Raw genomic sequence first — 11,539 nt, 5'->3', positions numbered from 1 at the left:
CTCTCCCTCTCCCCCTCTCTCTCTCCCTCTGTAATGTATTTCTCCTGTCTGCTTGTCTGCCGCGTTTCTGCTCGGCGGCCGATTGCTTTCCCCTGGCAGGCGGGAGAGGCGCGCCGAGCGCATCGCTCAGCGGCGGCAGGCGCCATGGCTCCGCAGCGGCGGTCAGCCCCGCGCGGCCCCGAGAGCGGCAGCGGGACGGCGGCGGCGCAGGACCGCGGGGGCCGCCGCCACGGCAGGTACCGGCCGGGCCCGGGGCTAGCGGCCGTGGGTAGCGGCTGGCCCCTTCCGCCGGTAGAGGCGGCCCTGTCTCCGGGGATGGCGGTGCTCAGGCCCGGCGGCCGAGGGGAGCGGGCTGCGGCCCCTGTGGGAGCTGCTGGGCGGGGGTGGGGGCGGCCTGTAACCTGCAGGCGTGAGGGAGGGAAAAGCGCTGCCTGTGTCTGTAAATGTGTTGTGTGTGCTCAAAGCAAGGGGCCAGCCGGGGCACTGCCCCTTCACCGGCCTGCCCGGTTTCGGCTCCTGGCCGGCTGGCGAGCGCGGTTCGCTCCGTGGGACTGTCCCTGTGCTCCCTCCATAGTGCTAAGAAGAGCCGGGGCCAGCCGGAGCCGCGGTGGCGGTGGCTGAAGGCAGCGTGCCTCCTCTGCTCGGCTGCCCTCGGTGGCCTGCTGAGCTGGAACTGCCTGAGCGCCGAGGATGGGGTCACGGAGGTGCTGGCTCCTCACAGCGAGAACCTGCAGGGCAAGTTCATCGAGATCCCCTGCTCGGAGGACTACGACAGCCACAAAAGATTTGAAGGTAGTTGGGTAGGATTGGCTGAAGTGGGATGAGGTGGTCTCGAGGACCGTAACAGGCTGACTGCTGTCTAAGTTTGTTAAACCACATGTGCTGCAGCGCTCCTGTGTTTCCAGCAAATGCCTGGTTATCCTGTGTATTGTTTAGTCTTGGGCCAGCCCAGAAGCTGTGGCTTCCAGAGGTTCTTCTGTCATTCCTATATAGTTCTCCTCTGAAACTGCTTTGCTTAGGCTGCATGGAATAAACCTTTTGCTGAATCTGTTTCTAGTGTCTTTCCATACTCTGCGATTCCAGTGATAGGCTTGCGGGTGAGTTTTCTGCTAGTGAATACCATACAGGGCATGGAACGGGACTGACTTAGGATATTGTCTGTGCCGCTAGCATGTGGTAATGGCACAAATGCCAGCTTCAGCTACGCTTCTTTTGAGGGGTGTATGTGTGTCGGCAGCTTTTGATGCTGCCTGCAAAGCACTTTGTCTTACATCTTTCTGAGCCTCTTTTCAGTCAAATTGGTATGTGTTTCCCCTGGTATTTATTTCTTTGGAGTGTTGATGTTGGATCTTTGAGAGAAGTGAAAGATTATCATCTTCATGAAGAGCAGTGAGAGTCTAACACAGTTTTCATGGATGAACTATGCTGATCTCTTTCAGTTTTGCTAAGTGTATCTTGAGGTATATTTTGAGCTGTTACTGCTGCCAGAACGTAGCTCTACTCTTGCTTTTTGTTAGCCTACCTGTATGTCTAGCTGTGTGTTGACCGATGAGCTATTTCATCTAAAAAAAAATACTCTTTTTGAGTTAGCTTTTCACCAAATCAGTTGTCTTACCTGGTTGATTATGTGGCTGACAAAACACTTGCTGATGCAAAGCTGGAGGCAGTGTGGAGACAGGAAGAAGCTGCTTGGACCTCAGGAAGAACAGACGATCAACGGGCTGGAGAACCTGCCCTATGAGGGAAGACTAGAGGAGGTGGGTGTCTTTTCCCCGGAGAAGAGAAGGCTCAGGGGGGACCATGTCACAGTATCCCGGTATTTAAAGGGCAGCTGCAAAGAGAATGGAAGGTCCCCTTCCACAGGGAGCCACGTGGAGAAGACAAGGGGCAATGGGTACAAGTTGCAGCGGGCAAGGTTTTGTCTTGATATAAAAAAGATTTTTTTTTTTTACAGAGGGAACATTCAATCATTGGAACAGCCTCCAGCAGCAGACTCCCTATGACTGGAGGTTTTCATGATGTGATTGGACACGGTGCTAGATATTCTCATCTTGGCTCCCTTTACCACAAAAGACTGGACCAGGTGATCTTTTGAGGTCCCTTCCAGCCTGGGCTGTTCTATGATTCTACGATTTCTAACTTTCTTCCAGTGGCAATTCTTGTAGAAAGTGTTCATCAAACCGCAGCCTGGATGTGGTGCCCCAGAGATGTGGCGGTATCCCCTGTCCTCTTCAGGTGGCCAGTGCTGTTGGTCAGAAGGCTTGTAACAAAGCAGAAGTTTCTATGTGGTCAGATAGCAGCACTGAGGAAAGGCTACAGTAGCATCTTTTTTGAAGGGTTCAGCCCAAATTTTATTGTGGCCAAGAAAACTATCAGGAAGCTACCAGCAAGAACACTTCCTCAGGAGGGGGCCTTTTCTGGCTGAGCTTGTGAAAACACATGTTCAGTTTTAACTTTTCATAGTTACTATAGGGAGAAATTGCTTTTGGCTTGATTAGCGTAGTGCCAAGGCCAGAGAAAACTGCAGCCGGTGTTGCCACAGATTTGGCAGTTATGACTGCACTAAGGCTAAAACTGTCTGCGTTCTGCTACTATGGCTTTTGCTTATCAAAAGAAACCCCCCAAACCAACAAAACCTTATTTGTCGCTTCCCTGGTTTGCGAGAGGAATTTTCTGAGCTGAGGACTTGTGGTCTTGGCAACTGCATCAGTTATCCTTTCATCATAAGGAAAGCAAGAACTTCAAGGATATCTCTGCCCAGGAAAAGGAATGAATGGGTTCTCTATTCTTGTGGTGTCATGGGGAGCAAGCTGTGCAAATGCTGACTGCGGGGTGAAGCGTGACCTCTCCTGGCTTTGTATGGGAATGATTGACGCGGTTGGCATCAGCCCAGGAGGAACAAGGTGGAGCACACTTGTGTGGTTGTATTCCGGCTTTATAATTAGATGTTTGCTTGCTGCTGCTTCTTATGTGATTAATTTTGGGTTTTAGCAGATGTTCTTACACGTGTTCCCCTGTACTATGCTTTCAGAAAGATCAGTGGTGTTGGGGACGTGCGAACATTTCTTTTGTGGTTAATTGAAGCCGTGCTGTGGTAATGAACTCCGCCACTTAACTCTTGTCTCCTGTTCGGAGCCCACGAGAGGGTGGCGGTGAGCTGCTGAGCCTTGCTGGCCCGGCAGAGCTGAGCTCCTTGCTCCACCGCCTGCTGCTGAGAGCTCAGTGAGGCAGTAAATGCAGGTTATGGTTTTCTGCCAAACTAGATTCAGCTCTGAAGCTTTAGTCACTTTGGAAATAGCTTTCTGTCACTCAATAGCTTTCCGTTCTCTGGCTTGACATCCACAGCTGCTGGCTCTGTGTCAGAAGGAGGCACATTCCTATCATCTCTTGGTGCCTGATACTCTGCCGTAAAGTTTCTGCAGCTGAGATGAGCTTTTTATTTATGCACATGGCCCTGCTTCAAACCGAACTGGTGCAACTGAGCTTCTGGTTTGCTTCAAGTGATACAGTAGCTGGTGTGACAAAGCAGTGGGTTTATTTCCGTAGCACTACCTGCCAGTAAACATGCTTCATACAGAAATAAAATTATTATTCTTTTCCAGAGGCCAAGCATCTAACTTATTATATTTGCAGGAGATAGGGTGTTCTGTGAGCACGGTCTCATCTGTGTTCTGAACCCTGTGGCCAGGTCTTGGCTATTTCTGCTGTCTTGAGACATGGTTAACTACTTAAAGCTACTGTGGCTTCTAGTGCGTCTGATGGAACTCCTGGCTAGTCTCTTAGGTGTGTTGACTTACTGTGACAGTGTGCAAAGCATCCGCCATCACTACCCAGGAGACAGCTTTGAGATGCTTTTCCAGAGACTAGATCAGTGGATGAGGAAAGAAGTCTGTGAGCAGCGGAGGAAAAGGTCTAGCACCTGGACTGCTGGTGCAGTTATGGAGACGTCATCCAATAAATCTTTGTTTCCTCTAGTCCTGCTTTGAGATGGATTGCATTAAAGGAGCGCTGTGATGGGGCTTTCTTCTCACGTGAATTGTCCTCGTCTTGACAGCATATGGTTCTTGGCCAAGTACCACTTTAGGTAGAAGACAGAGCTGCAGTTTAGACATTTGGACCCCTGTGTTAACAGTCTGTTTTCTGTGTACTGAACAGGAGCAGGGACCATAGGGAATACTTGTGGTTTTGCATGTTTGGGTATGCTTCTCCCTTACTTTGGGGAAAAAAAATAAAATACAACTCTAAAGATCCAAAGCAGAGTGCCTTATTAGATACGTGAGTGATTTTGTGACTGCTCTGCACAAATTTGTAGAAGCTACTGGGTACTTTGTAATACTAAACTGAATTTCTCTTGTGCAGATTCTCCAAGTATGCTTTTAACACTTCAGTGCTTCCGTGTACCATGGTCTCTCAGACAAAGATGACACATTTCATAATGCTAAAATTGTTCTCAAACAGACTATTCTGTTTTTTTCCTTAGTGTTCATCCAGTGTTTGTGCCTTATTGACGGTACCTGACTGACTTTATGCTGGGCTACCTTTTTCTTGTTTTTCTTCTCAGTTTGGAAGAGCTTCTGCTGTTGCCTTCAGAACACCTCCTGCTCCCAGTACTGCCTTAGCCAGCTCTTTGTCAGAGGCCCTAGACATGTAACAGTTGTCCTAGGTAACCCTGTAGTTTTGCCAAATCTGGACTCTCCGTCACCAGCCTTTCCAAAACTGTAAAAGGTCTGTGCTGTTGTTTGCAGCTGGAAATAGAGCACAAATGTCTTCTGAAATCAGAAAGGTTTTTTAAGTCCTGGGAACCCAGACTGGTTCCTCTTTGGCTGTTTCTTTTTACATGCATTTGAGTTTAAAATTGGGTGCTGGAAGCTGTAACTTCCTCAGCCATCTGTCTCACTCTTTGGGTGAGTATTTGCTAGCCTGGAGTCAGAGATATCTCATCCCTGTCAACTGGCTTCTGAGATGCTCTTCAGCCTGGCATTCAAGAGCAAATAATTGATTTTAATCTGCCACTGCTGAATGTATGATGGAGCCTTTAAGGCACAGTAACATAAAATGTGTGCTTTTTTGTTAGGGCAGACAAATAGTTTGCAGTGTTTGCTGGCTGCTACTTGTTGCTTTTCAAAGCTGCTAGGTCATATGCTCCAAAGGACTACAGCGTTTCCAGTGCTTGCATTTTTATTGCAAGATCTGTAGTGTTTTGACTTGCCGATTGTTTGTTCCTGGAATTGAGATTGAAAAATGCAAGAGTTTCCACAAAAACTGTGCCTAGCCTTTCTGGTTGCAGAGGGGATATTTGCAACGTGCCTGAGACATGGCACAGAAGCTCCCTCTTTCTCCCTCCTCCCCTGAATTTGTAACTTTGAACAACTTTCTGCCTGTAAAGCCCTAGTGGGTTTGAATTCTGTACCTTTTGGGGGCTGGTACTGTATTGCAGAGTGTTGTTCTTTAATATGCAAAGCACCTTTGGCTTGCTGCCAGAATTTCTAATGTTTTTGGCGCTTTTTTTAATATCAAGGCTCTACGGTTTCTGATGAATGGTATGTTTTGATTCTACTTGTTTCTTTAGCTCACAGGGTTGAGAGGCGAAAAGTGAGTTGAGGGAGCAGCGGTTGTGGTTTGTTCATGTCACAGTGCTGGGTTGTGTGCTGGCATTGATAAATGGATGCTTATGAGTGTAATCTCTGGCATTATTTTAGACTGCTAGTTTCTTAAGTCATCTTCAAATAATTTGGTGTGCTTCCTGGAATCTGAATCTTGAGCTGACTTCAGTGAATTATTGCAGGGTAGTCGGAAAACACGATGAATTATCTGGGTTGTCATCCAGTTGGTTTCCTGACCTTGATCTGTGTTTAAACAGTCCGCTTGGTGTGGGTGCCTTTTGACTTCAATTTAAACATGTCAACTAAGGGACTTCTCTTTTCCCGAGCAAGGGAACTGTGTGGAATTTGCTGTGTTGCTGTCAGTACTCAGCCTATTCCCCCACACATCTTTTTATTGCTTCTCTCTTCTTGAAACACGGGTGTAACTGGAGGGCTCTGCTGTGCACCCGAGGCATAGCCAGGGTATGTCTGGTAAGATTGAGTGGAAATTCCTACAAAGCACCCGTGCTGTGGCAAGATTTCTCTTTCTGTCAGTTTGCGGTCATTGTTACCATTAGTTGCTTTTGACTTGCATGAGTGAATTGATTGATTTCTTTCCATGAGTTCCCCTGCCCCTTGTGTTCTGATGAGCAAATAATCCTTGAAGAGAAGCTCAGTTCGGCAACAGTAAGTGTATTGGCAGGTGTCAGAAAATACACTCATCCCAAGTTTTCTGTGGCTTTACATCTATATATGGGTCTTCCTCAGTAAAGTGCAAAGTGTGGCATCCCAATGTCTCTGGTGGCTCAGAACTGATCTTATTTCTTCTTGCCTGAAGGCTGTTGTGGACCAGCCTTCTAATTTTGTAAGAACTTTCACATATTCTTTACCTGGAACTCTTAAAGCAGGCTTTTTACCATTTTTACAATTTAATGTTAATTTCTTAGCAATGAATTTTAAGAGGCTTTTTAATCATACATGTCCAAACTGTGTGCTTCAAGATGCTTTTGTGCAAAGTCTCATATAAAAAGCTGCTCTTCAAAGTGCATTTGTATAGATGCCCCATACAGAATGTTATTTGTTTCCTCTTGACTCGCCTGTGTGCAGGAGGAGAGGGCTGAGCAAATCTGAAAGATGCTGCTTTTGTTCTCCTGGCAGTGCAGTTGGAACGATCAAATTCACTGCTCTTTTATATTACCATTGTTTTTCCAGTGAACAAATACAGTGGTTCTTAGTGCTTGACTACAGAAATCTCTGTTAATAAACCGCATTAATTAGGTTGAATACCGAAACGTAGGTTAAATTCAGTTCTTTGTGTTAATACATGAAGTAGCATATATTGTTACTACATAAAGATCCTATACCTATTCAGGAACCCTGCGTTCTAACCATTTTTTTCAGTTTCTTTTGTCAGGTAGTGATTTCACACCTGTCTGAGTGGCATTCTCTCTTTTCTGTTATTGGCATGGTGGTGCTCTGGTGTTATGTCCACTGCAGTCTGCATCCAAGTGTGTCTTGTCTTCTGCATCTCTTTTTTTTTTTTTTTTTTTTTTTTTTTTTCTTCTCTCTCTAGGACAATCAAGTTTGTTTATCCTGTTGAGGCTATTTGGGTTCGGGACAGAACTCTTCTTGTGTTTTGTATTGTACCTGAGTGGTGTGTACTGGACCTCTGTCTGAGTTGAAGACTTCCTTGCACAGTAATAAAAACACTTTGTGTATTGGCACGTGGTGTTAAGGGGGTTTAGCTGCAAGAAATCTTGGCTGATTTGGAACTGTCAGCCTGAGATGGAAGGATCCATGTGGCACTACTGAGATTTTCTAGTTCTTGCCCTGCCTGCCCAAAGGCTAGAATAGGATGTGTAAGATGAAATCATCTAAGATCATCATCCTTTCAGAGACTGTCATATAAACAGAAGCTTTTGTTTTCACTACTGCATTTGGGAAGAAGGGCAGAAATCACTGAATCTCTCTCTTGCTGCATGTGCACTGAGATACAGATGTGTCTGGTACAGCCTTACTAAACAAAGGCCATCTTCTCTGGTTTGAAGTGGTAGATGTGCAAATGAACATCAGTAAGTCAGTTTTAATTTCTAAGAATGATTTTCATATCAGCAGGAAAAGTAGTTTGCTTTTAAAGGCACAGTATTGCTGGGCATTTTGCTTAACCTAAGCACTGGAAGCTCTAGGTCATGCATGACAGCCACATCTCCAGCAGCTGTGCTACTCTGGGTGTTGAGATTTATTCCTTTTAAATCATCTCTGTTCTGTTGAATTGCATTGTGGATGTGGCAGGGCATAATTTGTCAGTTTAGCTGGTGTAATTCCCCTGAATTACACCAACCAGCCATGGCAGGGAAAGTGATGTAGTTTAGATGAGTCCTGGGGACTTGAATCTGTCCAGAAGCAACAGTGACACTGGCTGGCTTGTCTTCTCTCTGATGGCAGTGCAAAACGCATCAGAATGGAGATGTAATTGTCTTGTAATTTTAAGTGATCTAAAATGTTCTGAGATTGCCAGTATCCCTTCTGAATGCTGTGAACTTCAAAGGGGAGTAGGAGAAATAGAGACTTGTTCTGAACCTTGTTTGAAAGATGATCTCTTATCATCTTTTTTTCCTTCATCTGTGTTCCAGGGTGCACTCCTAGAAAGTGTGGAAGAGGTGTGACTGATGCAGTAATCACAAGGGAAGAAGCTGAACGAATCCGTAGGTAATTTTTCTTTTAATGCTTAACTTTTACAAGCACTTGCTTTAATGACAGTGTGCCAGTGTTTAAGGTGTAGCACAAAGCTCCTTAGCTGAAGGAGGATGGGTTAAACTGGTTAAAACACTAAACTTTTTTAAAAGCTGTTTTCCATCTTCGCAGTAGTGGAGGCAGTTCTCTTTCATACAGAGTCTGCCTAGCTCTGTGGGGCACGAGCATTGCAGAGGGAAAAGGTAAATGAATTAAGTAAGTTTTAAAGGATTTTTCACTTGTCCTTCTGTTCCATTTGGCCTTTAAAACCAGAACAAAACAACATAAGCCGCCTTTCAGTGGAGTCTCTTTCTGGGTAGTTATGAGCTAGTGCTGACCCTGTAGACCTCTATGAACACTGAGTGGTGAGATTTAATCAAATAGTAGGGGACACTGTCAAATTATGCAGTTAAAATAAGTTATCAGCCTCTTTGAGTGTGTTTTGCAGTTAATCATCACGTAAGTCAGGAATATCAGTGTCATGCTCAAAGCGATACACAGCTCCTCTAAGTGCTCAGTTCACTAGTCAGGCTGGCCACTTGGTGATGCCAGATTCTGTTGGGCTTCTGATTTTGGTACAGCGCTTCTGCATTGTACAGAGTTATTTGTACTGCCCCTAAGCATCAAGATCTGGGCTTTTTTAATGTTTAATCTTACTTGGCCAGAATGTATTTGAAAGACAGTGTTTTGGGGATTTATGGAAGGGGGCTACAAGCACAGAAGTTCTGCAACATAGATACTTTAGTTTCATGACAGGCTGCAAGATTCAGTTCCAAATAGCTGGCATCTTCTATTAACTCAATTGGGTTGTATCTGATGCATCAAATAATACTGAAGAATTACACGTTGTAAATAATGACATTAAAGGACAAAGTAATTGGACTTCAGTTCTCATCTGAGGTTATTGTTTTGCCTGCAGAATAGCAGAGAGGGGACTGTCCTTGGGAGGATCTGATGGAGGGGTGAGCAGTGTCCTGTTACTTTTTACATTCTCTTACTGCCAAGGCAAGATTATAAATGCATTTTGGGAGCTTAGAGGAGAGGAGATGGAGAGTTTTTCCTTCCATTCAGGCTAGGAAAAAAAATTGTTTGGAAAGTTTTTTTTTTATCTCCCATTAATACAATTGCTAGCAGCGTAATTTGTGACTTCTGCAATACAGTTGACATTTCCTTTTATTCAGTTCTGTTATTTCTAGCGCCTCTCTTGAACTGATTTTGCCGTCTCCATTTGGAAACAGTTAGTGTAGCAGAACTGCACAAGTTTGACTTCTGAAACTAAATTACAGTGGTTCACAGCATCACGTAAAGATTGGTTTTGTGTAGTGACAAAAAGTGCCATGTAATTTCTTAAGTAGACCTTTGAATAATATTCTTGAAAAATCAAAACAAACCCACTTCTCTTTAACAAGCACATTTATTTTAATTTCTTTCCCCCTGTCTGTGTCAGGATATTTCTGTGTATGAACAGAAACTGTCATGAGTATTTGTAAACGCGACCGCTGTAGGTCTTTGCTGAATTAGGACGTGTATTGGCAGAAAAGGAGAAAGGTTTCAATGAAAAACGAAGACTTTATTGTCCTTGTGATTGCTGAGAAAGACCTGCAAAATATATAACCTGAGAAACGTGAGCAGTGCTGCCCACTGGAAACAATATGTTTAAAAGATTTGACGTTCTCTGTTCAGTTCTGTCAGGATCCTTTGGATTTTTTTTCAGTTCTGTGGTTGCATGATTTGCCACTTTGCTTAGATTACTCGGCCCCTTGGGACCTCCAGCTTGACAGCACCAACGACAGGAGTTAAGTGGGTTTCCTATCCTGTTCTTTTGGGACCTACATGTGATTTTTCATTAGACTTCTTCAAAGAGGGATTACAAGGGCAGCGTTTAACACGGACAGCTTCATGGATTTGGATCACAGAAAGCTAATGCCCAGCTGGGGTCAGGGCACTGGAGAAACTGAGGCAGAGAAAGTTTGGAAGAGACATAGTGGGAGGCAAACTTGCTGCCCAGTGCTCAGAGCTGGGCAGGGCTCCTGAGCTGCTGTACTTGGACAACAAGCCAGAGTGTCAGACAAATACAAATCATACATAATTTTGGAAGCATCATTGTGAGGTTTTTGGAAGGGGAGGGGAAATGGTGGCAGGGAGAAGATTCTATTGCTGCAATAAAATAAGTCTGTTAATAAATCAGATCTCCATTGAGAGGTGTGGGCTCTGGTCTAAGCCTTCTCAGATTTCTCACAATCTGTAAATATGAGAAACTTATTGCATGCTGTTACTCTTTAGGGAAAAAGGTGCAAGAAGTTGTGTAGTGTTGCGTTGAGGCCTGATCCAAAATAGTGGATAAACACTGAAAGATGTTAAAAACAAGAGCTCATCAGTGTTTCTGGGAGATCATGTTTAGTAGAAGCCTTTAAATAGTCTCTTTACCTAGCTTCTTTTATGCCACCTTCTTCACTGTTTTTCCATTTTAGTTTTTTTCAATGTGCATGCTTGTATTCCCCATGTCATGGAGTGAATCTTTTCCCAGTAGTGCTATCTTGGCTCCCTGATATCGTTAAATACTGATGGATATGTGCTGATGATGTATAGATGAAGCTGTCTTTCTTCATTTGAGCCTTTTTATATTTTCAAATCTCTTACCTACACAGCATACAAAATGTTTCAAGGTTTACTTCATTTACCTACTTTGTCTGTCAACCTCTCAAGCTTCGAGCCTGTTGGATTAGGTCTGGCTTGTTGCTTTAAATTGCTTCGTCTTTAGAGTGTTTGGATAATTCTGTCTGGTTATGTCTATTGTTCTAAGACTAATTTTTTCCTTAAAAAAATCCTTAAGTAACTCCTTGTTTCTGGTTAATTCTTTCTTTAGCTGCTTTGATCTCTCCACTATTCCAAATAAAACTTCTTCAGATTTCTACTGGGATGCAGACTGCGTTTTCATCCTCTCAGATTTCCTGTTAACCCCTTTTTAAGCAACACGTCTAATGTTTTTTTTTCTTTTTTCTGTCATATTTCTCATATTTTGAATCCACACAAGTGGATTTGTATTTACGTGTCTGGATATAATTTATTAAAGACCTAAACTTGTAGTTTGTGACTCTTGTCAATTCTCTCCTCCCTTTGTTTGCTGCCTTTTCTGCTTCCTTGGAGTACCGAAGGATAGCACAAAACTTGTTTCCGTTTCCATCCTTCTCTGTTGAGAAAGTCCTGGCAAACATCTGAATTAT

General features: G+C 44.2%; 1 protein-coding gene across 3 annotated transcripts in view; it reads left to right on the top strand.

Annotated features, from left to right (window-relative positions):
• The first annotated feature begins 99 nt into the window (after positions 1–99).
• The window catches only part of OGFOD3 (2-oxoglutarate and iron dependent oxygenase domain containing 3), a 44,691-nt gene continuing 33,251 nt past the window's right edge, over positions 100–11,539 (top strand). Inside the window, exons 1-4 of one of the 3 annotated variants that reach the window (XM_055795682.1) lie at positions 100–236; positions 575–792; positions 8,216–8,291; positions 9,235–9,277. In XM_055795682.1, coding sequence (XP_055651657.1) covers positions 145–236; positions 575–792; positions 8,216–8,291; positions 9,235–9,277 — 429 coding nt within the window. In that variant the 5' untranslated portion in view covers positions 100–144. The remainder of the gene's footprint in view (positions 237–574; positions 793–8,215; positions 8,292–9,234; positions 9,278–11,539) is intronic. The other 2 variants (XM_055795681.1, XM_055795683.1) reach the window with 2 other exon arrangements.

The sequence above is a fragment of the Falco peregrinus genome, chromosome 2, assembly GCF_023634155.1.
Source record: "Falco peregrinus isolate bFalPer1 chromosome 2, bFalPer1.pri, whole genome shotgun sequence".
In the NCBI taxonomy this organism is placed as follows: domain Eukaryota; kingdom Metazoa; phylum Chordata; class Aves; order Falconiformes; family Falconidae; genus Falco; species Falco peregrinus.
The sequence above is the reverse complement of the archived record's forward strand: the minus strand, read 5'-3'. Positions and strand labels throughout refer to the sequence as shown.